General features: G+C 61.4%; 1 protein-coding gene and 1 long non-coding RNA gene across 2 annotated transcripts in view; one reads left to right on the top strand and one right to left on the bottom strand.

The window, feature by feature from the left end:
- Positions 1 to 2: 2 nt before the first annotated feature.
- Positions 3 to 24,152, bottom strand: part of UBA1 (ubiquitin like modifier activating enzyme 1) — a 42,802-nt gene continuing 18,652 nt past the window's right edge. The window contains exons 10-23 of the mRNA XM_032094793.1: positions 24,018 to 24,098; positions 23,214 to 23,369; positions 19,696 to 19,861; positions 17,071 to 17,267; positions 15,838 to 15,902; positions 14,347 to 14,542; positions 10,696 to 10,770; positions 9,399 to 9,588; positions 7,126 to 7,214; positions 5,919 to 6,011; positions 4,567 to 4,758; positions 2,276 to 2,377; positions 2,045 to 2,145; positions 3 to 368 (exon numbers count right to left, since the gene is read on the bottom strand). Coding sequence (XP_031950684.1) covers positions 233 to 368; positions 2,045 to 2,145; positions 2,276 to 2,377; positions 4,567 to 4,758; positions 5,919 to 6,011; positions 7,126 to 7,214; positions 9,399 to 9,588; positions 10,696 to 10,770; positions 14,347 to 14,542; positions 15,838 to 15,902; positions 17,071 to 17,267; positions 19,696 to 19,861; positions 23,214 to 23,369; positions 24,018 to 24,098 — 1,839 coding nt within the window. The 3' untranslated portion in view covers positions 3 to 232. The remainder of the gene's footprint in view (positions 369 to 2,044; positions 2,146 to 2,275; positions 2,378 to 4,566; positions 4,759 to 5,918; positions 6,012 to 7,125; positions 7,215 to 9,398; positions 9,589 to 10,695; positions 10,771 to 14,346; positions 14,543 to 15,837; positions 15,903 to 17,070; positions 17,268 to 19,695; positions 19,862 to 23,213; positions 23,370 to 24,017; positions 24,099 to 24,152) is intronic.
- On the top strand, positions 13,575 to 14,197 carry LOC116437207. Its single transcript, XR_004237215.1, has 3 exons — positions 13,575 to 13,662; positions 13,881 to 13,938; positions 14,086 to 14,197. It is a non-coding gene; the product is annotated as an uncharacterized LOC116437207 (long non-coding RNA).

Genomic DNA, 24,152 nt, shown 5'->3' on the forward strand with positions numbered 1-24,152 from the left:
GCTCTCGTTCCTCACCGCTGCCACGTGCCGGCCGTGCCACGTGACTCAAGCCACGCCCCCTTTTTTGCCAAGGTCTATGTTTATTGGGCGGGACCCTGGCCCCGCCCCCAAACCCCGCCCTCACCCAGGGGGCGGGGCTGACACAACGACGACTATTGGTGGGGAGAGGGGGCGGGGCGTGACGGGGGGCGGGGCCCGTGCGGAGAGGGGGGGCGGGGCCGGCGGGCGCCCCCTAGCGGATGGTGTAGCGCACGTAGGGCACCTCGATGTCGGCGTCGCTGTCGTCGTTGCAGCACAGCTCGAACACGAGCGCCTTGACGTGGCGGCCCAGCTTCTTCTTGGACACCCGCGTGACGATCTCCGTCATCCTGCGGGGACGGGGGGGGGGACACGCGCTGGGACACGCGGCACGGGTGGGAGGCATGGGGATGGGGCACACGACGGGGGTGGGATGGGGGGAGGGGGGGTGGGATCTCCGTCATTGTGCGGGGCTGGTGGGGGACATGGAGGGACGTGGAGGGATGTGGGACAGTCTCTGTCATCGTGTGGGGACAGTCGGGGATGTGGAGGGACATGGAGGGATGTGGGACAGTCTCTGTCATCCTGAGGGGACGGTGGGGGATGTGGAGGGACATGGAGGGATGTGGGACAGTCTTTGCCACCCTGTGGAGACTGTGGGGGACGTGGAAGGATATGGCAGGGACATGGAGGGACATGGGACAGTGTCTGTCATTGTGCGGGGCCGGTGGGGGACATGGAAGGACGTGGCAGGGACATGGAGGGACGTGAAAGGACATGGGACAGTCTCTGTCACCCTGAGGGGACAGTGAGGCATGCGGAGGGACGTGGAGGGACGCGGGACAGTCTCTGACATCCTGAGGGGGCTGTGGGGGACATGGAGGGACGTGAAAGGACATGGGACAGTCTCTGTCATCCTGAGGGGACAGTGGGAGACATGGAGGGATGTGGAGGGACATGGCAGGGACGTGGGACAGTCTCTGTCATCGTGCAGGGACTGTGGGGACATGGAGGGACATGGGATAGTGTCTGTCATCGCGCAGGGACTGTGGGGGACGTGGAGGGACATGGCAGGGATGTGGGACAGTCTCTGTCATCCTGAGGGGACAGTGGGGGACGTGGAGGGACGTGGGACAGTCTCTGACATCCTGAGGGGGATATAGAGGGACATGGAGGGACACAGGACAGTGTCTGTCATCCTGCGGGGACAGTGAGGGATGTGGAGGGACATGGAGGGACGTGGGACAGTCTCTGACATCCTGAGGGGGATATAGAGGGACATGGAGGGACACGGGACAGTGTCTGTCATCCTGCGGGGACAGTGAGGGATGTGGAGGGACATGGAGGGACGCGGGACAGTCTCTGACATCCTGAGGGGGCTGTGGGGGACACAAAGGGACATGGAGGGATGTGAAAGGACATGGGACAGTCTCTGTCATCCTGTGGGGACAGTTGGGGACATGGAGGGATGTGGGACAGTCTCTGTCATCCTGTGGGGCCAGTGGGGGACGTGGAGGGACATGGCAGGGACGTGGGACAGTCTCTGTCATCCTGTGGGGCCAGTGGGGGACGTGGAGGGACATGGCAGGGACGTGGGACAGTCTCTGTCATCCTGGGCAGGGGAACAAGGCGGGACGTGACAGGGACACGAGGCTGGGACACGAGGCTGGGACATGGCAGGCACTTGGCCCATGATCTCTGTCCATCCCAGGGTGACACAAGGAGGGGACACAGTGACCGCCAGGCCACCCCAGCACCCAGAGGGGATGGGCACCCTGTGGGGAGGGGACACGGCCTGGCCCTGTCCCACCCACCCCCTCCCCAGGACGTGGCTGTGTCCTTTCCCCAGACCTCCTGTCCCCCTGAGCCCCCTGGCCGTGTCCCCTCCCCGCTGTTCCTGCTGTTCCTCCTGTCCCCAGTGTCCCCAGTATCCCCAGTGTCCCCGCTGTCCCCAGTGTCCCCACTATCCCCAGTGTTCCTGCTGTCCCCAGTGTCCCCAGTGTCCCCAGTATCCCCAGTGCCCTACGGTTGGTCGTGGCGCTCGCGCAGCTTCGCCGCCGGCATGAAGAAGGAGTAGAGCATGGAGACGCCCTGGGACAGCATGGTGATCTCCAGCCGGTGCTCCTTCTGCAGGGACAGGGGGGGACAGCGGGGCCGTGGGGACATCGCCCACCACGGGGGCTTCACCTTCCCCCCACCCCCATCTCCCTGGGCTGCTCCCCAGCTCCTCCCAGTCCATCCCAGTCCCTCCCAGTACCTTGAAGTAGGCGAGGAATTGGCGCAGGGTCATCTCCCGCCCGTCGGGCTGCAGGCCCTGCACCTCGAACCGGTCCCAAAGCGTCCACTCCACCTCGTAGTACTGGGGACAGTGGGGCACGGTCAGAGCCGAGGGGGGGCAGGGCCGTGGGGGGACCAAACCCCGTCTGAAAGTGACCCCCAGCCCCACTGCGGCCCCAAACCCCTCTGGAACTGACCCCCAGCCCCTCTGTGACCCCAAACCCCGTCTGAAAGTGACCCCCAGCCCCACTGGCCCCAAACCCCTCTGAAAGTGACCCCAGCCCCACTGCGGCCCCAAACCCCTCTGGAACTGACCCCCAGCCCCACTGCGGCCCCAAACCCCTCTGGAACTGACCCCCAGCCCCACTGCGGCCCCAAACCCCTCTGGAACTGACCCCCAGCCCCACTGCGGCCCCAAACCCCTCTGGAACTGACCCCCAGCCCCACTGAGACCCCAAACCCCTCTGGAACTGACCCCCAGCCCCACTGCAGCCCCAAACCCCTCTGAAAGTGACCCCCAGCCCCACTGTGGCCCCAAACCCCTCTGGAACTGACCCCCAGCCCCACTGCGGCCCCAAACCCCTCTGGAACTGACCCCCAGCCCCACTGTGACCCCAAACCCCTCTGAAAGTGACCCCCAGCCCCACTGTGACCCCAAACCCCTCTGGAAGTGACCCCCAGCCCCACTGCAGCCCCAAACCCCCTCTGAAAGCGACCCCAGCCCCACTGAGACCCCAAACTCCGTCTGGAAGCGACCCCAGCCCCACTGCGGCCCCAAACCCCTCTGAAAGTGACCCCCAGCCCCACTGCGGCCCCAAACCCCTCTGGAACTGACCCCCAGCCCCACTGCGGCCCCAAACCCCTCTGGAACTGACCCCCAGCCCCACTGCGGCCCCAAACCCCTCTGGAACTGACCCCCCAGCCCCACTGCGGCCCCAAACCCCTCTGAAAGTGACCCCCAGCCCCACTGCGGCCCCAAACCCCTCTGGAACTGACCCCCCAGCCCCACTGCGGCCCCAAACCCCTCTGGAACTGACCCCCAGCCCCACTGCGGCCCCAAACCCCTCTGAAAGTGACCCCCAGCCCCACTGTGGCCCCAAACCCCTCTGGAACTGACCCCCAGCCCCACTGTGACCCCAAACCCCTCTGAAAGTGACCCCCAGCCCCACTGTGACCCCAAACCCCTCTGGAAGTGACCCCCAGCCCCACTGCAGCCCCAAACCCCCTCTGAAAGCGACCCCAGCCCCACTGAGACCCCAAACTCCGTCTGGAAGCGACCCCAGCCCCACTGCGGCCCCAAACCCCTCTGAAAGTGACCCCAGCCCCACTGCGGCCCCAAACCCCTCTGGAAGTGACCCCCAGCCCCACTGCGGCCCCAAACCCCTCTGAAAGTGACCCCCAGCCCCACTGTGACCCCAAACCCCTCTGGAAGTGACCCCCAGCCCCACTGCGGCCCCAAACCCCTCTGGAACTGACCCCCAGCCCCACTGCAGCCCCAAACCCCCTCTGAAAGCGACCCCAGCCCCACTGAGACCCCAAACCCCCTCTGGAAGCGACCCCAGCCCCACTGCGGCCCCAAACCCCCTCTGAAAGTGACCCCCAGCCCCACTGCAGCCCCAAACCCCCTCTGGAAGCGACCCCAGCCCCACTGCGGCCCCAAACCCCCTCTGAAAGTGACCCCCAGCCCTCACTGACCCCAAATCCCCTCCAGGCTGTGCCCCCTGCCCCTCACTGACCCCAAACCCCCTCTGGCCTCACCCCCCATCCCTCACTAACCCCAAACTCCCTCTGAAAGCGACCCCCACCCCTCACTGACCCCGAACCCCCTCTGAAAGTGACCCCCAGCCCCACTGCGACCCCAAACCCCCTCCGGCCTCACCCCCCACCCCTCACTGACCCCAAACTGCCTCTGAAAGCGACCCCCAGTCCCACTGCGACCCCGAACCCCCTCTGAAAGTGACCCCCAGCCCCACTGTGACCCCAAACCCCCTCCAGGCCATACCCCCCACCCCTCAGTGACCCCAAACCCCCCTCACTGACCCCAAACCCCCTCTGGCCTCACCCCCACCCCTCAGTGACCTCAAACCCCCCTCAGTGACCCCAAACCCCCTCCAGGCCGTGCCCCCCCCACCCCTCAGTGACCCCAAACCCCCCTCAGTGACCCCAAACCCCCTCCAGGCCGTGCCCCCCCCGCCCCTCAGTGACCCCAAACCCCCCTCAGTGACCCCAAACCCCCTCCAGGCCGTGCCCCCCACCCCACAGCGTCCCCACCTTGTTGCGGGGGCAGGCGAGGGGCTCGGAGAAGCCCACGAAGGGCAGGGCCAGGTTGAGGAAGGCGTTTTTGTAGGAACTCAGGCGCCGGTGGCCCTGCACCAGCTTGTAGAGCTCCAGGCACGCCAGGCCCACCACGGCCGCCGTGGTGGTGGCGATGGCCGGGATGATCTTCCCCGCGATCAGCTTGCTCTGGGACACAGAGAGATGGAGGCGTTTTGGGGTGAGGGGGAGATGGCCCCAAAAACCAGCCCGAGGGTCCCCACAGGGCACCGGAGTCACACACACACACGGGCTCTGTGTGTGCCCCACATACCCCACAGGAAATGCTGGGACACTGCACGGGAGCCCCAGCAGCCGTAATGCCCCATAGAGACCCCGGTGACATCCCAGAACAACCCCTGGAACACCCCATAGAGACCCCGGTGACACCCCAAAACAACGCCTGGAACATCCCAGAACAACCCCTGGAACACCCCATAGAGACCCTGGTGACACCCCATAACAACCCCGGTGACACCCCATAACAACCCTGGAGCACCCCAAAACCACCCTGGTAACACCCCATAATAACCCTGGAACACCCCATAACAACCCGGTAACACCCCATAACAACCCCTGGAACACCCCATAACAACCCGGTAACACCCCATAACAACCCGGTAACACCCCATAATAACCCTGGAACACCCCATAACAACCCGGTAACACCCCATAACAACCCCGGTGACACCCCATAACAACCCCTGGAACACCCCATAACAACCCGGTAACACCCCATAATAACCCTGGAACACCCCATAACAACCCCAGTGCCTCCCAGCCCCTCTCCCAGTGCCCCCAGTGCCCCCCCCAGCCCCTCTCCCAGTATCCCCCAGTGCCCCCAGCCCCTCTCCCAGTGCTTCCCGGTGCCCCCAAACCCCTCTCCCAGTGCTCCCAGTGCCCCCCCCCCCAACCCCTCTCCCAGGGTAACACTGGCAGCCTCCCAGTGCCCCCCAGTGCTCCCAGTGCCCTCCAGCCCCTCCCTCAGTGCCCCCAGTGCTACCAGTACCCCCCAACCTCTCCCCCAGTGCCTCCCAGTGCCCCCAACCCTCCCTCAGTGCTCCCAGTATCCTTCAGTGCCCCCCAGCCCCTCTCTCAGTGCTCCCAGTGCCCCCAGCCCCTCTCCCAGTGCCTCCCAGTATCCCCCAGTGCCCCCAAACCCCTCTCCCAGTGCCTCCCAGTATCCCCCAGTGCCTCCCAGTATCCCCCAGTGCCCTCAAACCCCTCTCCCAGTGCCTCCCAGTGCCCCCAGCCCCTCTCCCAGTGCCCCCCAGTGCCCCCAGCCCCTGTCCCAGTGCCCCCAGTGCCACCTTGTGCCGGTCGGCCGGGGGGATGTCGTAGTTCTCCGCCCGCAGGTTGGAGGCGGCCACGATGAAATCCATGTGGAAATTGGTGTCATCGTCCTGCGGGCACCGCGGGCACCCGGGGGGGTCAGGGGGCACCCGGGGGTGGTCAGGGGGCACTCAGGGGTCAGGGGGCAGTCAGGGGGGCACCCAGGGGGGGTCAGAGGGGCACCCAGGGGTCAGGGGGGCACCCAGGGGGGGTCAGGGGGGCACCCGGGGGGCTCAGGGGGTACCCAGGGGGGGTCGGGGGGTACCCAGGGGGGGTCAGGGGGGCACTCAGGGGGGTCAGGAGGGCACTCGGGGGGGGGTCAGGGGGCACCCAGGGGGTACCCAGGGGTGGGGGGGGCGCACCCAGGGGGGTCAGGGGGGTACTCAGGGGGGTCAGGGGGGCACCCAGGGGTGGGGAGGGGCACCCACAGAGGTCAGGGGTCCAGTCAGGGGGGGTCGGGAGCACCCACGGGGGGGTCAGGGGGCACCTGGGGGGGCACCCAGGGGGTCAAGGGGCACCCAGGGGGGACAGGGGGCACTCAGGGGTCAGGGGGGCAGTCAGGGGGGGTCGGGGGGTAGCCAGGGGGGGGGTCAGGGGGGCACCCAGGGGGGCCAGAGGGGCACCCAGGGGTCAGGGGGGCAGTCGGGGGGGTCAGGGGGCAGCTGGGGGTGGTCAGGGGGTACCCAGGGGGGGTAAGGGGACAGTCAGGGGGGCAGTCGGGGGGGTCAGGGGGCACCCGGGGGGTCAGAGGGGCACTCAGGGGGGTCAGGGGGGTACCCAGGGGGGCACTCAGGGGGGTCAGGGGGGCTCTCAGGGGGGGTCAGAGGGGCACTCAGGGGGAGCCGGGGGGCACCCGGGGGGTCAGAGGGGCACTCAGGGGGGTCAGGGGGCACCCAGGGGTGGGGAGGGGCACTCAGGGGTATCAGGGGGGCTCTCAGGGGGGGTCAGGGGGGCACCCAGGGGGAGCCGGGGGGCACCCGGGGGGTCAGAGGGGCACTCAGGGGGGTCAGGGGGCACCCAGGGGTGGGGGGGGGGTGCACTGAGGGGAGCTGCGAATGCCACCCTGAGTGAGGGACTGGGAGCACTGGGGGGCACTGGATGAGGGGCTGGGGGGGCCCCTGGGGGTGGGTGGGGGGCACCCAGGGGGGGTGGTGGTGGTGTGGGGGCGGGGCAGGCAGCACCCACCTTCTCGAAGTCGATGGGGAACATTCGGAAACCCGGGAGCTCCTCGGGGCTGGGCAGCGACGCCTTCAGCTCCTCCAGGCGCCCGTCGTCTGCGGGGAGGGGGCACACGTGGCACCCACGGGGCACCCACGGGGCACCCACGGGACCCCCATGGGGCACCCACGGGACCCACGGGGCACCCCGGCACCCACGGGGCACCCACGGGACCCCCGCGGCACCCCGGCACCCCCAGCACCCACGGGACCCCCATGGGACCCCCACGGGGCACCCCTGGCACCCACAGGACCCCCACGGGACCCCTGTGGCACTCCTGGCACCCCGGCCCCCAGTGCTCCCAGTGCCTCAGGCCCTCACCCGGTGCCCCCAGTGCTCCCAGTACCTCCCAGTGCCTCAGGCCCTCACCCAGTGCCCCCCCAGTGCTCCCAGTGCCTCCCCAGCCATACCCAGCACGGTGCTGGCGCTCTGTAGCTCCTGGTCCAGTGCCCCCAGTGCTCCCAGTGCCTGCCATTCCCCCCAGTGCCCCCCGTGCCCCCCAGTGCTCCCAGTGCCCCCCCAGCCATACCCAGCATGGTGCTGGCGCTCTGCAGCTCCTGGTCCAGTGCCCCCAATGTTCCCAGTGCCCCCATTCCCCCCAGTGCCCTCATTCCCCCCATGCCCCCAGTGCTCCCAGTCCCCCCATTCCCGCCAGTGCCCCCAGTGCCCCAGGTGCCCCCTGGCCATACCCAGCACGGCACTGGTGCGCTGCACCTCCTGGTCCAGTGCCCCCAGTGCCCCCCAGTGCCCCCATTCCCCCCAGTGCCCCCCTGACCATACCCAGTGCGGTGCTGGCGCTCTGCAGCTCCTGGTCCAGTGCCCCCATTCCCCCCAGTACCCCCAGTGCCCCCCATTCTCCCCAGTGCCCCCGGCCGTACCCAGCACGGCGCTGGCGCTCTGCAGCTCCTGGTCCAGTGTCCCCCATTCCCCCCATTCCCCCCAGTGCTCCCAGTGCCCCCATTCCCCCCAGTACCCCCAGTGCTCCCAGTGCCCCCATTCCCCCCAGTGCTCCCAGTGCCCCCATTCCCCCCAGTGCCCCCAGTGCTCCCAGTGCCCCCATACCCCCTCAGTTCCCCCAGTACCCCCCGTGCCCCCCAGTGCTCCCAGTGCCCCCGGCCGTACCCAGCGCGGCGCTGGTGCTCTGCAGCTCCTGGTCCAGTGCCCCCATTCCCCCCATTCCCCCCAGTACCCCCAGTGCCCCCAGTGCCCCCCAGTGCCCCCGGCCGTACCCAGCGCGGCGCTGGCGCTCTGCAGCTCCTGGTCCAGTGCCCCCATTCCCCCCAGTACCCCCAGTGCTCCCAGTGCCCCCATTCCCCCCAATACCCCCATTCCCCCCAGTGCCCCCCAGTGCCCGCAGTGCCCCCGGCCGTACCCAGCGCGGCGCTGGCGCTCTGCAGCTCCTGGTCCAGTGCCCCCATTCCCCCCAGTACCCCCAGTGCTCCCAGTGCCCCCATTCCCCCCAGTGCCCCCATTCCCCCCAGAGCTCCCAGTGCCCCCATTCCCCCCAATACCCCCATTCCCCCCATTCCCCCCAGTGCCCCCAGTGCCCCCGGCCGTACCCAGCGCGGCACTGGCGCTCTGCAGCTCCTGGTCCAGTGTCCCCCATTCCCCCCAGTACCCCCAGCGCTCCCAGTGCCCCCATTCCCCCCAATACCCCCATTCCCCCCAGTACCCCCAGTGCCCCCCAGTGCCCGCAGTGCCCCCGGCCGTACCCAGCGCGGCGCTGGCGCTCTGCAGCTCCTGGTCCAGTGCCCCCATTCCCCCCAGTACCCCCAGTGCTCCCAGTGCCCCCATTCCCCCCAGTGCCCCCATTCCCCCCAGAGCTCCCAGTGCCCCCATTCCCCCCAATACCCCCATTCCCCCCATTCCCCCCAGTGCCCCCAGTGCCCCCGGCCGTACCCAGCGCGGCACTGGCGCTCTGCAGCTCCTGGTCCAGTGTCCCCCATTCCCCCCAGTACCCCCAGCGCTCCCAGTGCCCCCATTCCCCCCAATACCCCCATTCCCCCCAGTGCCCCCCAGTGCCCCCAGTGCTCCCAGTGCCCCCCGCCGTACCCAGCGCGGCGCTGGTGCTCTGCAGCTCCTGGTCCAGTGCCCCCATTCCCCCCAGTACCCCCAGTGCTCCCAGTGCCCCCATTCCCCCCAGTGCCCCCATTCCCCCCAGTGCTCCCAGTGCCCCCATTCCCCCCAATACCCCCATTCCCCCCAGTGCCCCCCAGTGCCCGCAGTGCCCGCGGCCGTACCCAGCGCGGCGCTGGCGCTCTGCAGCTCCTGGTCGGACACGTGGATGCGCACGCCGGCCTTGGGGGCGAAGGGGGGCACTCGGACGTGGCGCAGCAGCTCGGCCACGGCCGCCCGGTCCCGCGAGCCCACGATGCCATAGCTCTGGGCAAAGAGGTTCGCGGCAGCCACCACGTAGTCCAGGTGCAGGGGCTGGGGGGCAGCGGCACAGCGGCGTCACGGGGGCACCCACGGGGCACCCACGGGGCACCCAGGGGGCACGGGGTGCACCCAGAGCGGGCAGGTGACAGCTAAAGGTGATGGGGTGGCGCTAAAGGGGGATGGGGGGCACCCAGAGCGGGCAGGTGACACCCAAAGGTGGCGGGGTGGCACTAAAGGGGGATGGGGGGCACCCAGAGTAGGCAGGTGACACCCAAAGGTGGCGGGGTGGCACTAAAGGGGGATGGGGGGCACCCAGAGCGGGCAGGTGGCACCCAAAGGTGGCGGGGTGGCACTAAAGGGGCATTGGGTGGCACTCAGAACAGACAGGTGACACCCAAAGGTGACAGCGTGGCACTAAAGGGGGATGGGGGGCACCCAGAGCGGGCAGGTGACACTCAAAGGTGACAGCGTGGCACCCACACGGCACAGGGGGCACCCAGAGCAGGCAGATGACACAGCCCCTCCCGTGGGTGACACAGCCCCACCCGTGGGTGACACAGCCCCATCCAAAAGTGACAGAAACCCCACCCAAGGGTGTCATCCCCTCCCAAAGGTGACACAGCCCCTACCTGAGAGTGACACATCCCCACCCGTGGGTGACACAGCCCCACCCGTGGGTGCCATCCCCACCCGTGGGTGACACAGCCCCACCCGTGGGTGCCATCCCCACCCGTGGGTGACACAGCCCCACCCGTGGGTGCCATCCCCACCCAAAGGTGACACAGCCCCACCCAAAGGTGACACAGCCCCACCCGTGGGTGCCATCCCCTCCCGTGGGTGCCACAGCCCCACCCGTGGGTGCCACAGCCCCACCCGTGGGTGCCATCCCCACCCGTGGGTGACACAGCCCCACCCGTGGGTGCCATCCCCACCCGTGGGTGCCACAGCCCCACCCGTGGGTGACACAGCCCCACCCGTGGGTGCCATCCCCACCCGTGGGTGACACAGCCCCACCCGTGGGTGCCACAGCCCCACCCGTGGGTGACACAGCCCCACCCGTGGGTGCCATCCCCACCCAAAGGTGACACAGCCCCACCCGTGGGTGCCACAGCCCCACCCGTGGGTGCCACAGACCCACCCGTGGGTGACCCCACTCACGTTGTCGGGGTCGAACACGAGCGGGTGGGGGCAGCGCTTGGGCCCCGACCAGAACAGCGTCCCCGAGTTCGTCTTCTGTGGGGGCGGGACAAAGGCAGCAGCTTAACGAGGCTCTTAATGAGGGTTAATGAGGCTCTTAATTGGCGTTAACGAGGCTCTTAATTAGGGTTAATGAGGCTCATAATAGGGGCTAATGAGGCTCTTAATGGGGGTTAATGAGGCTCTTCATTGGGGTTAACGAGGTCCTTAATTGGCGTTAACGAGGCTCTTAATGGTGGCTAATGAGGCTCTTAATTGGGGTTAACGAGGCTCTTAATTGGGGTTAATGAGGCTCTTAATTGGGGTTAACGAGGCTCATAATAGGGGTTAATGAGGCTCTTAATTGAGGTTAACGAGGCTCATAATAGGAGTTAATGAGGCTCTTGATTGAGGTTAATGAGGCTCTTAATGGCGGTTAATGAGGCTCTTAATTGGGGTTAACGAGGCTCTTAATTGAGGTTAATGAGGCTCTTAGGGTTAATGAGGTTCTTCATTGGGATTAACGAGGCTCTTAATGGCGGTTAATGAGGCTCTTAATTGGGGTTAATGAGGCCCTTAATTGGGGTTAATGAGGCTCTTAATTGAGGTTAATGAGGCTCTTAATTGGGATTAAGGATGCTCTTAATTGGGGTTAACGAGGCCCTTAATTGGGGTTAACAAGGCTCTTAATTGGGGTTAACGAGGTTCTTCATTGGTGTTAATGAGCACTTAATTGGGGTTAATGAGGTACTTAATTTGGGTTAAGGAGGGAACTGGGATCAACGAGGTTAATTGAGGTTAATGAGGGAATTGGGATTAATGAAGGAATTTGGGTTAATGAGGAAATTGTATTTAATGAAATTAAGTTAATGAGGTAATGGGTTAACAAAGAAATTAATTAGCTTAATGAGGCAATTAGGCTAACAAAGTATTTGAGGTTATTGACATAATTAACGGCGTTAACGAGGTAATCCCACCTGTCCCGGGGGGAAGTTGTGCAGCAGCCGGCGGGTGTTGGGGTTAACGAGGGAATGGGGGTTGAGGATGTAACGGTGGTTAATGAGGTAACGGGCTTTTAACGAGGTAATGGGGGTTAATGAGGTCATTAGGCTAACGAGGTAATTAACAAGGTAATTAACAGGTGCCCACCTGTCCCGGGGGAAGTTGTGCAGCAGCTGGCGGGTGTTGGGGTTAACGAGGTAACGGGGGTTAATGAGGTAATGGGGATTTAACGAAGTAATGGAGGTTGAGGAGGTCATTAACGGGGCTAACGAGGTAATTAATGAGCTAATTAACCTGTCCCGGGGTGAAGTTGTGCAGCAGCCGGCGGGTGTTGGGGTTAACGAGGGATGGGGGTTGAGGATGTAACGGTGGTTAGTGAGGTAATGGGGGTTGAGAAGGTCATTAACCAGGCTAACGAGGTAATTAATGGGGTTAACAAGGTACTTAAAGGCGTTAACGAGGTAATTAACCGGGCTAATGAGTCATTAATGGGGCTAGTGAGCTAATTAACAGGTGCCCACCTGTCCCGGGGGAAGTTGTGCAGCAGCCGGCGGGTTAACGAGGTAACGGTGGTTAATGAGGTAACGGGCTTTTAACGAGGTAATGGGGGTTAGCGAGGTCATTAACCAGGCTAACGAGGTAATTAATGAGATAATTAACCTGTCCCAGGGGAAGTTGTGCAGCAGCCGGCGGGTGTTGGGGTTAATGAGGTAACAGTGGTTAATGAGGTAACAGGCTTTTAAGGAGGTAATGGGGGTTAGCGAGGTCATTAACCAGGCTAACAAGGTAATTAATGAGATAATTAACTGTCCTGGGGGAAGTTGTGCAGCAGCTGGCAGGTGTTGGGGTTAACGAGGTAACGGGGGTTGAGGATGTAACAGTGGTTAATGAGGTAACGGGCATTTAATGAGGAAATGGGGGTTAATGAGGTCATTAGGCTAACGAGGTAATTAACAGGTGCCCACCTGTCCCAGGGGGAAGTTGTGCAGCAGCTGGCGGGTGTTGGGGTTAATGAGGTAACAGGGATTGATGATGTAACGGTGGTTAACGAGGTAATGGGGATTTAATGAGGTAATGGGGATTAGCGAGGCCATTAACCAGGCTAACGAGGTAATTAATGAGCTAATTAACCTGTCCCGGGGGAAGTTGTGCAGCAGCCGGCGGGTGTTGGGGTTAACGAGGTAACGGGGGTTAATGAGGTAACGGGGATTTAACGAAGTAATGGAGGTTGAGGAGGTCATTAACGGGGCTAACGAGGTAATTAATGAGCTAATTAACCTGTCCCGGGGGGAAGTTGTGCAGCAGCTAGCAGGTGTTGGGGTTAACGAGGTAACGGTGGTTAATGAGGTAACGGGCTTTTAAGGAGGTAATGGGGGTTGAGGAGGTCATTAACCAGGCTAATGAGGTAATTAATGAGATAATTAACCTGTCCCGGGGAAGTTGTGCAGCAGCTGGCAGGTGTTGGGGTTAACGAGGTAACGGGGGTTGAGGATGTAACAGTGGTTAATGAGGTAACGGGCATTTAATGAGGAAATGGGGGTTAATGAGGTCATTAGGCTAACGAGGTAATTAACAGGTGCCCACCTGTCCTGGGGGGAAGTTGTGCAGCAGCTGGCAGGTGCTGGGGTTAACGAGGTAACGGTGGTTAATGAGGTAACGGGGATTTAACGAGGTAGTGCGGGTTGAGGATGTAACGGTGGTTAACGAGGTAATGGAGATTTAAGGAGATAATGGGGACTAGCAAGGTCATTAACCAGGCTAACGAGATAATTAATGAGATAATTAACAGGTGCCCACCTGTCCCGGGGGGAAGTTGTGCAGCAGCCGGCGGGTGTTGGGGTTAACGAGGTAACGGGGGTTAATGAGGTAACGGGGATTTAAGAGGGTAATGAGGGTTGAGGAGGTCATTAACCAGGCTAACGAGGTAATTAATGAGATAATTAACCTGTCCCAGGGGAAGTTGTGCAGCAGCCGGCGGGTGTTGGGGTTAATGAGGTAATGGTGGTTAATGAGGTAACAGGCTTTTAAGGAGGTAATGGGGGTTAATGAGGTCATTAACCAAGCTAACAAGGCAATTAATGGGGCTAAAGAAGTAATTAAAGGGGTTAATGAGCTAATTAACCAGGCTAACGAGTCATTAATGGGGCTAGTGAGGTAATTAACAGGTGCCCACCTGTCCCGGGGGAAGTTGTGCAGCAGCTGGCGGGTGTTGGGGTTAACGAGGTAACAGTCGTTAATGAGGTAACGGGGATTTAAGAGAGTAATGAGGGTTGAGGAGGTCATTAACCAGGCTAACGAGGTAATTAATGCGATAATTAACCTGTTCTGGGGGAAGTTGTGCAGCAGCTGGCAGGTGTTGGGGTTAACAAGGTAACGGGGGTTAATGAGGTAATGGGGATTTAACGAAGTAATGGAGGTTGAGCAGGCCATTAACGGGGCTAACGAGGTAATTAATGAGCTAATTAACCTGTCCCGGGGGAAGTTGTGCAGCAGCCGGTGGGTGTTGGGGTTAACGAGGGATGGGGGTTGAGGATGTAACGGTGGTTAATGAGGTAACGGAGATTTAATGAGGTAATGGGGATTAGCGCGGCCATTAACGGGGCTAACAAGGTAATTAATGAGCTAATTAACCTGTCCCGGGGGGAAGTTGTGCAGCAGCTGGCGGATGTTGTTGCTGTACTGGCGGTGCCAGTGCCGGCACGCCCAGGCCACGCAGTCGGGCCACGCCCGGGGCCGGTCGCTGACGAGGCTGCGCTGGACGGCCTCGAGCACCTCCAGGGGCTGGGTCCCCGCCAGGCGCAGGGTGCGCTCCAGGAACTTGGGGTCCCTGTGGGGGAAATGGGTGTCACAGGGGGTCACAGGGTGTCACAGGGTGTCACTGGGTGTCACAGGGTGTCACTGGGGTTATGGGGTGTCACAGGGTGTCACAGGGGTTATGGGGTGTCACAGGGGGGTTATGGGGTGTCACAGGGTGTCACAGGGGTTATGGGGTGTCACAGGGTGTCACAGGGTGTCACAGGGGGTCACAGGGTGTCACAGGGTGTCACAGGGTGTCACAGGGGGTTTTGGGGTGTCACAGGGGTTATGGGGTGTCACTGGGGGGTTTTGGGGTGTCACAGGAGGTCGGGGGGGTCACAGGGGTCCCAGCTGGGTGAAGGGTCGGCTCCAGGAATTTGGGGTTCCTGGGGAGGGGGGTGATGAGGGCTGTGGGGGATGAGCAGGGAGCTGTACGGGTACCCCCAGATGGGGGTGACGTGGGGGGAGCCCTGGGGGATTTGGGGGATTCCTGTGGGATTTGGGGGGATTCCTGTGGGATTTGGGGGATTCATTGGGATTCATTGGGCATTCCCGTGGGATTTGGGGGATTCAGTGGGATTTGGGGGAGTCCTGTGGGATTTGGGGGATTCATTGCGATTTGGGGGGATTCCTGTGGGATTTGGGGGATTCATTGGGATTTGGGGGATTCCTGTGGGATTTGGGGGGATTCCTGTGGGATTTGGGGGGATTCATTGGGATTTGGGGGATTCCTGTGGGATTTGGGGGGATTCCTGTGGGATTTGGGGGATTCATTGGGATTTGGGGGATTCCTGTGGGATTTGGGGGGATTCCTGTGGGATTTGGGGGATTCATTGGGATTTGGGGGATTCCTGTGGGATTTGGGGGATTCATTGGGATTTGGGGGATTCCTGTGGGATTTGGGGGAGATTCCTGTGGGATTTGGGGGATTCCTGTGGGATTTGGGGGATTCATTGGGATTTGGGGGGGTTCCCGTGGGATTTGGGGGATTCATTGGGACTTGAGAGAATTCCCGTGGAATTTAGGGGGGATTCATTGGGATTTGGGGGATTCCTGTGGGATTTGGAAGCATTCCTGTGGAATTTAAGGGATTCCTGTAGGATTTGGGGGATTCATTGGGATTTGGGGGGGTTCCTGTGGGATTTAGGGGATTCCCGTGGGATTTAGGGGGTTCCCGTGGGATTTAGGGGATTCCCGTGGGATTTAGGGGGTTCCCGTGGGATTTGGGGGATTCAGTGGGATTTGGGGGGGTTCCCGTGGGATCTGGGGGATTCAGTGGGATTTGGGGGGGTTCCCGTGGGATTTGGGGTCCCCTCCCCCGCTCACATCAGGTACTGGTTCACGTTCTCGGCCGGCTGCTTGAAGAGCCCCTCGAACTCGTCACGGGCCCACTGCAGGGGGGAGGGGCTGTCAGCGGGGGGGTCCGGGCAGCCGGGACCCCTCAGAACGGGCACCCCAAAAACAGAACCCCCCAAACCCGAACCCCCCCAAAACCAGAATCCCCCAAAACCAGAACCCCCCCAAACCAGAACTCCCCAAAACCAGAACCCACCAAAAACAGAAGCCCCCCAAAACCAGGAATCCCCAAACCAGAACCCCCCAAAACCAGAACCCCCAAAACCAGAACACCCCAAACCAGAACACCCCAAAGCCAGAACCCCCCAAAACCAGAATCCGTCAGAACGGGCACCCCCAAAACCAGAACTCCCCAAAACCAGAACCCCCAAAACCAGAACCCCCAAAACCAGAACTCCCCAAAACCAGAACACCCCAAAACCAGAACCCCCCAGAACCAGAACTCCCCAAACCAGAACCCCCCAAACCAGGGAACCCCCAAAGGGCACCCCAGGACCCCCAGCCAGTCCCCAACCACCTGGAACCCCCCAAGTACCACCCTGGCACTGCCCAGCCTGACACACCCGGTGCCCCCCACACCTGTCCGGGTGCCCCTTGGCACGGCCGGACGCACCCACCCAGTGCCCCCCACACCTGTCCAGGTGCCCCTGGGCACGGCCGGACGCACCCACCCAGTGCCCCCCACACCTGTCCACACCCACAGGTGCCCCTTGGCACGGCCGGACGCCCCCGCCAGGTGCTCCCACACCCACCCGGGTGCCCCCACAGCTGCCGGGTACCCCTGGGCACAGCTGGACACACCCGCCAGGTGCCCCCACACCCGCCCAGTGCCCCCACAGCCACCAGGTACCCCTGGGCACAGCTGGACACACCCACCCAGTGCCCCCACACCCGCCCAGTGCCCCCAGAGCCGCCGGGCACCGCTGGACACGGCCGGACGCACCCACCCAGTACCCCCACAGCCCTACCAGGCACCCCCGGGCAGGGCTGGACGCACCCACCCAGTGCCCCCACACCCACGCAGTGCCCCCACACCCACCCAGGTCCCCCCACACCTGTCCACACCCACCCAGTGCCCCCACACCCACCCGGTGCCCCCACATCCACCTGGTGCCCCCACACCCAGCCAGTGCCCCCACACCTGTCCACACCCACCCGGTGCCCCCACAGCCGCTGGGCACCCCCGGGCACGGCCGGACGCACCTGCAGCGTGTGCTCGATGGCGTTGGGGAAGTTCTTGAGGGTGCAGATGGGAATGGCCTTCTCGGGGGGGTCCTGGCTCGAGCTGTAGGACTCGCTCAGGAACGGGATCACCACCTGCACGTTGCCCTTCGTGCCCAGCGTGCCCGACTCCAGCAGCGGCTTCCGGTAGTAAACGCAGCGCCGGTCCATGTAGAGCCCTGCCGGGAGCCCGAATCACCCATGGGGCACCCCAAATTGGCTGTGGGGCACCCTCGGATATGGGGCATGACCAGGGGTTGTGGGGCACCCTCGGATATGGGGCATGACCAGGGGTTGTGGGGCACCCTCGGATATGGGGCATGACCAGGGATTGTGGGGCACCCTCAGATATGGGGCATGACCAGGGGTTGTGGGGCACCCTCAGATATGGGGCATGACCAGGGATTGTGGGGCACCCTCAGATATGGGGCATGGCCAGGGGTTGTGGGGCACCCTCGGATATGGGGCATGGCCAGGGGTTGTGGGGCACCCTCGGATATGGGGCATGGCCAGGGGTCGTGGGGCACCCTCAGATATGGGGCATGACCAGGGGTTGTGGGGCACCCTCAGATATGGGGCATGACCAGGGGTTGTGGGGCACCCTCAGATATGGGGCATGGCCAGGGGTCGTGGGGCACCCCACAGTAAACACAGTGCCAGTCCAGGTACAGCCCTGCCGGGACCCCAAATTGGCTGTGGGGCACCCCAAATCACCCATGGGGCACCCCTGGGGCTGTGGGGCAGCCCAATTCACCCATGGGGCACCCCAAATTGGCTGTGGGGCACCCCAAATCACCCGTGGGGCACCCCAAATTGGCTATGAGGCACAAGCAGGGGTTATAGGGCAAGACCAGGGCCTATGGGGCACCCCATAGTAAACGCAGCGCTGGTCCATGTAGAGCCCTGCCAGGACCCCGAATCACCCATGGGGCACCCGTGGGGCAGCCCTGGGGCTGTGGGGCACCCCCAGATACGGGGCACGGCTAGGGGTTGTGGGGCACCCTCGGATATAGGGCATGACCAGGGGTTGTGGGGCACCCTCGGACATGGGGCATAGCCAGGGGTCATGGGGCACCCTCAGATATGGGGCATGGCCAGGGGTTGTGGGGCACCCTCAGACATGGGGCATGACCAGGGGTCGTGGGGCACCCCACAGTAAACACAGTGCCAGTCCAGGTACAGCCCTGCCAGGACCCCAAATTGGCTGTGGGGCACCCCAAATCACCCATGGGGCACCCCTGGGGCTGTGGGGCAGCCCAAATTGGTTGTGGGGCACCCTCAGATATGGGGCATGACCAGGGGTTGTGGGGCACCCTCAGATATGGGGCATGGCCAGGGGTCGTGGGGCACCCCACAGTAAACACAGTGCCGGTCCAGGTATGGCCCTGCCGGGACCCCACATTGGCTGTGGGGCACCCCAAATCACCCGTGGGGCACCCCTGGGGCTGTGGGGCAGCCCAAATCGGCTGTGGGGCACAAGCAGGGGTTATGGGGCACAAGCAGGGCCTATGGGGCACCCCATAATAAACACAGTGCCAGTCCATATAGAGCCCTGCCCAGGACCCCAAATCAGCTATGGGGCACCCCCAGCTATGGAGCACCCCAAGAGTAAACACAGTGCCAGTCCGGGTAGAGCCCTGCCCGGGGCCTCTGGGTCAGTTATGGGGCACCCCGAGGGCTATGGGGCACCCCCAGAGGCTATGGGGCACCCCAGGGGCTATGGGGCACCCCGGGGGCTCTGGGGCACCCTCAGCTTTGGGGCACCCTCAGCTTTGGGGCACCCTCAGCTTTGGGGCACCCTAAGGGGCTATGGGGCACTCTCAGCTATGGGGCACCCCAGGGGCTATGGGGCACCCTGAGGGACTATAGGGCACTCTCAGCTATGGGGCACCCCGGGGGCTCTGGGGCACCCTCAGCTTTGGGGCACCCCAAGGGCTATGAGGCACCCTGAGGGGCTATGGGGCACTCTCAGATATGGGGCACCCCGGGGGCTATGGGGCACCCTCAGCTTTGGGGTACCCCAGGGGCTATGGGGCACCCCAAGGGGCTATGGGGCACTTTCAGATATGGGGCACCCCGAGGGGCTATGGGGCACCCCAAGGGCTATGGGGCACCCCAAGGGGCTATGGGGCACTCTCAGATATGGGGCACCCCAAGGGCTATGGGGCACCCCAAGGGCTATGGGGCACCCTGAGCTTTGGGGCACCCCAGGGGCTATGGGGCACCCCAAGGGCTATGAGGCACCCCAAGGGCTATGGGGCACCCTCAACTTTGGGGCACCCCAAGGGCTATGAGGCACCCTGAGGGGCTATGGGGCACTCTCAGATATGGGGCACCCCAGGAGCTATGGGGCACCCCGAGGGGCTATGGGGCACCCTCAGCTTTGGGGCACCCCAGGGGCTATGGGGCACCCCAAGGGCTATGAGGCACCCCGAGGGGCTATGGGGCACCCTCAGCTTTGGGGCACCCCAGGAGCTACGGGGCACGACCAAGGCTCCTTGTAGCCCCCCAAAAGTCCTTGTAGCCCCCCATGGGTCCCTCCAGCACCCCTGGAGGTCTCTGCAGCCCCCCGGAGCCCCCCCAGAGCCCGCGGCCCCCCGAGCTCACGGGCGTCCACGTTGTCCAGGGCGTTGGCGACGCCGTCCAGCCCCTCGAAGAAGTCGTCGTCGTAGACGCGCTCGGTGTCGGGGCCCACGCGGTCGGTGCGGCTGCAGACGCGCAGTGCCGGGTTCATCTCGCGCGCCGCCGCCGCCGCCCGCTCCGACTTCAGCTTCTGGAGAGGGAAACACGTGGGCTGTGAGCCCCGCCCCTTGGGACACGCCCTCTTAAGCCACGCCCCTTTCCCCAATCCAATCACGCATCCAAGGAACTCAAGCGATGATGCTGAGCATGAAACTCAACTGTTGGTGTTGACTGAGAAACTCAACCGTTGACATTGGTCAAGAAACTCAACTGTTGACATTGAGCACGAAACTCAATTGTTGACATTGAGCAGGGAACTCAACTGTTGGTGTTGGCTGAGAAACTCAATCGTTGACATTGGTCAAGAAACTCAACTGTTGACATTGAGCACGAAACTCAATCGTTGACATTGAGCAGGGAACTCAGCTGTTGATGCTGGCTGAGAAACTCAACCATTGGTGTTGGCCAAGAAACTCAACCGTTGATGTCAAGCACGAAACTCAATCGTTGACATTGGCCAAGAAACTCAACCGTTGACATTGGCCAAGAAACTCAACCGTTGACATTAAGCACAAAACTCAATCGTTGACATTGAGCAGGGAACTCAACTGTTGATGCTGGCTGAGAAACTCAACTGTTGGTGTTGGCCAAGAAACTCAATCGTTGATGTTGACCAAGAAACTCAACCGTAGACATTGAGCACAAAACTCAACCATTGGGTGTTGGCCAAGAATCTCAACTGTTGATGTCAAGCATGAAACTCAACTGTTGGTGTTGGCTGAGAAACTCAACTGTTGACATTGAGCACGAAACTCAACCGTTGGCGTTCAGCACAAAACTTAACCATTGGGTGTTGGCCGAGAAACTCAACCGTTGACATTGACCAGGGAACTCAACCGTTGTCGTTGGCCGAGAAACTCAACCATTGATGTTGGCCAAGAAACTCAACCGTTGACACTGAGCAGGAAACTCAACCATTGGTGTTGACTAAGAAACTCAACCGTTGACGTTGGCCAAGAAACTCAACCATTGACATGGGCCAAGAAACTCAACCATTGACATGGGCCAAGAAACTCAACTGTTGACATTGAGCACGAAACTCAATCGTTGACATTGAGCAGGGAACTCAACTGTTGATACTGGCTGAGAAACTCAACTGTTGGTGTTGGCCAAGAAACTCAACCATTGGTGTTGGCCAAGAAAGTCAACCCTTGACACTGACCAAAAAACTCAATCATTGACATGGACCGAGAAATTCAACTGTTGACACTGGCCAAGAAACTCAACTGTTGATGTCAAGCATGAAACTCAATTGTTGATGTTGACCAAGAAACTCAACCGTTGACGTCAAGCATGAAACTCAACCATTGATGTTGGCCAAGAAACTCAACCGTTGACATTGGCCAAGAAACTCAACCATTGACATTAAGCACAAAACTCAATCGTTGACATTGAGCAGGGAACTCAACTGTTGATGCTGGCTGAGAAACTCAACTGTTGGTGTTGGCCAAGAAACTCAATCGTTGATGTTGACCAAGAAACTCAACCGTAGACATTGAGCACAAAACTCAACCATTGGGTGTTGGCCAAGAAACTCAACTGTTGATGTCAAGCATGAAACTCAACTGTTGGTGTTGGCTGAGAAACTCAACCATTGACATTGAGCACGAAACTCAACCGTTGGCGTTCAGCACAAAACTTAACCATTGGGTGTTGGCCGAGAAACTCAACCGTTGACATTGACCAGGGAACTCAACTGTTGTTGTTGGCCGAGAAACTCAACCATTGATGTTGGCCAAGAAACTCAACCGTTGACATTGAGCAGGAAACTCAACCATTGGTGTTGACTAAGAAACTCAACTGTTGACGTTGGCCAAGAAACTCAACCATTGACATGGGCCAAGAAATTCAACTGTTGACATTGGCCAAGAAACTCAACCGTTAATGTCAAGCATAAAACTCAATCGTTGATGTTAGCCAAGAAACTCAACTGCTGATGTTGACCAAGAAACTCAACCATTGACCTTGGTCAACAAACTCAACCGTTGATGTCAACCATAAAACTCAACCGTTGATGTTGACCAAGAAACTCAACTGTTGACGTCAAGCAGGAAACTCAATCATTGACGTTGGCCAAGAGACTCAACCGTTGACGTTGACCAAAAAACTCAACCGTTGACATTGAGTACGGAACTCAACCGTTGACATTGGCCAAGAAACTCAATGGGTGACGGTGGCCCAAGAAATTCAATTGCTGATGTCAAACATGGAACGCAACCGTTGATGCTGAGCACAAAACTCAGCTGCTGCCGTTGGCCAAGAAATTCAATCGTTGGCATTGACCAGGAAACTCAACCGTTGGCATTGAGCACGAAATTCAATTGTTGAGGTCGGCCAAGAAACTCAACCGTTGATGTTGGCCCAAGAAATTCAACTACTGGCATTGACCAGGAAATACAACCGTTGGCGTTAGCCAAGAAACTCAACTGCTGACTTTGACCACGAAACTCAACCGTTGACCTTGGCCAAAAAACTCAACCGTTGGGTGTTAGCCAAGAAACTCAACCGTTGACATTGGCCAAGAAACTTAACTGTTGATGTCAAGCATGAAACTCAACCGTTGACATTGGCCAAGAAACTTAACCGTTGACATTGAGCATGAAACTCAACCGCTGACGTCAAGCACGAAACTCAATTGTTGATGTTGGCCAAGAAACTCAATCGTTGACGTTGACCAAGAAACTCAACCGTTGACATTGACCAGGAAACTCAGCTGTTGCCATTGACCAAGAAACTCAACTGTTGGGTGTTGGCCAAGAAACTCAACCGTTGGGTGTTGGCCAAGAAACTCAACTGTTGATGTCAAGCATGAAACTCAACCGCTGATGTTGGCAAAGAAACTCAATCGTTGACAATGAGCAGGAAACTCAACTGTTGACCTTGGCCAAGAAACTCAACCATTGACATTGACCAAAAAACTCAACCGTTGACATCGGCCAAGAAACTCAACCGTTAACATTGAGCACAAAACTCCACTGTTGATGTTAAGCATGAAACTCAATTGTTGATGTTGACCAAGAAACTCAACCGCTGACATTGACCAAGAAACTCAACCATTGATGTTGACCCAGAAACTCAACCATTGACATTGACCTGGAAACTCAACCACTGATGTTGACCCAGAAACTCAACCATTGACATTGACCACGAAACTCAGCTGTTGCCATTGACCAAGAAACTCAACCGTTGACCTTGGCCAAGAAACTCAGCCACTGATGTTGACCCAGAAACTCAACCGTTGACCTTGGCCAACTCACCGGCAGCACCTTGAGGATGGCTGCCCAAACTCCTCCCTCTCAGGCCCCTCCCCCTCACCGCCCACCTCCAGCTTGGTGCTGGCCAAGCCGCCGCCGACCAACGCTGCGGCCGTTCCCGCCCCTCACCGTGACGTCCCAGGGCCGGAAGAGGAACTGGCGGTTCAGGTTGGACTTCTCGATGGTGTCCATGTCGGTGACGGTCACGCTGCCCTCGGGGCCGCAGCCCAGCCCCACCATGGCGAAGTTCTTGAGCAGCTCGCAGCCGATGGCCCCCGCCCCCACCTGCCGGGGACACGCGGGGACGTGTGGGGACAGGGGACGAGGTGGCCCAGGGGGGTTGGGGACACACCACGAGGTGGCCCAGGGGGGTTGGGGACATGTGGGGACAGAGGACAAGGTGGCCCAGGGGGGGTTGGGGATGTGTGGGGACAGGGGACGAGGTGGCCCAGGGGGGTTGGGGACACAGCATGAGGTGGCCCAGGGGGGGTTGGGGATGTGTGGGGACAGAGGATGAGGTGGCCCAGGGGGGTTGGGGACACAGCACGAGGTGGCCCAAGGGGGTGGAGGACACGCGGGTGGGAAAGGGATGGGGGTGAGGGGACACTTTAGGACGCTCCTGAGGACACTCCGAGAACACTCGGACAGAGTTGGGGACATCAGGGACACTGAGAACATGAGGGACAACCAGGAAGCGTGTGAGGACACCGGGGTGCACCTAAGGGACACCTGGGGACACTTTGGGTGGCCCAGGAGGGCTGGGGATGGGTGGGTGGGTGGGTGGGTGGGAGAGGCGGCACCTGACAAACGCACCAAGAGCAATTTGGGGACGTTTGAGGAACAGGTGACAACAGAAGAGACTGAGGGACAATGGAGAACGTGGGTGGGGACAGGGGTGGGGACACGGGTGGGGACACGGGTGGGGACACTGACCACAAAGTACTTCTGGGCGCCCAGCTTGGCCTGCAGCTCGGCGCCGAACACGGCGATCTGCCCGTCGTAGCGGCTGTTGCGCTGGGGACAGGGTGGCACCGGGCTCAGCTGCCTGTGTGCCACCCCCGGGGCCAC

This window comes from Corvus moneduloides, chromosome 34, assembly GCF_009650955.1.
Source record: "Corvus moneduloides isolate bCorMon1 chromosome 34, bCorMon1.pri, whole genome shotgun sequence".
NCBI classification, from domain to species: Eukaryota; Metazoa; Chordata; class Aves; order Passeriformes; family Corvidae; genus Corvus; species Corvus moneduloides.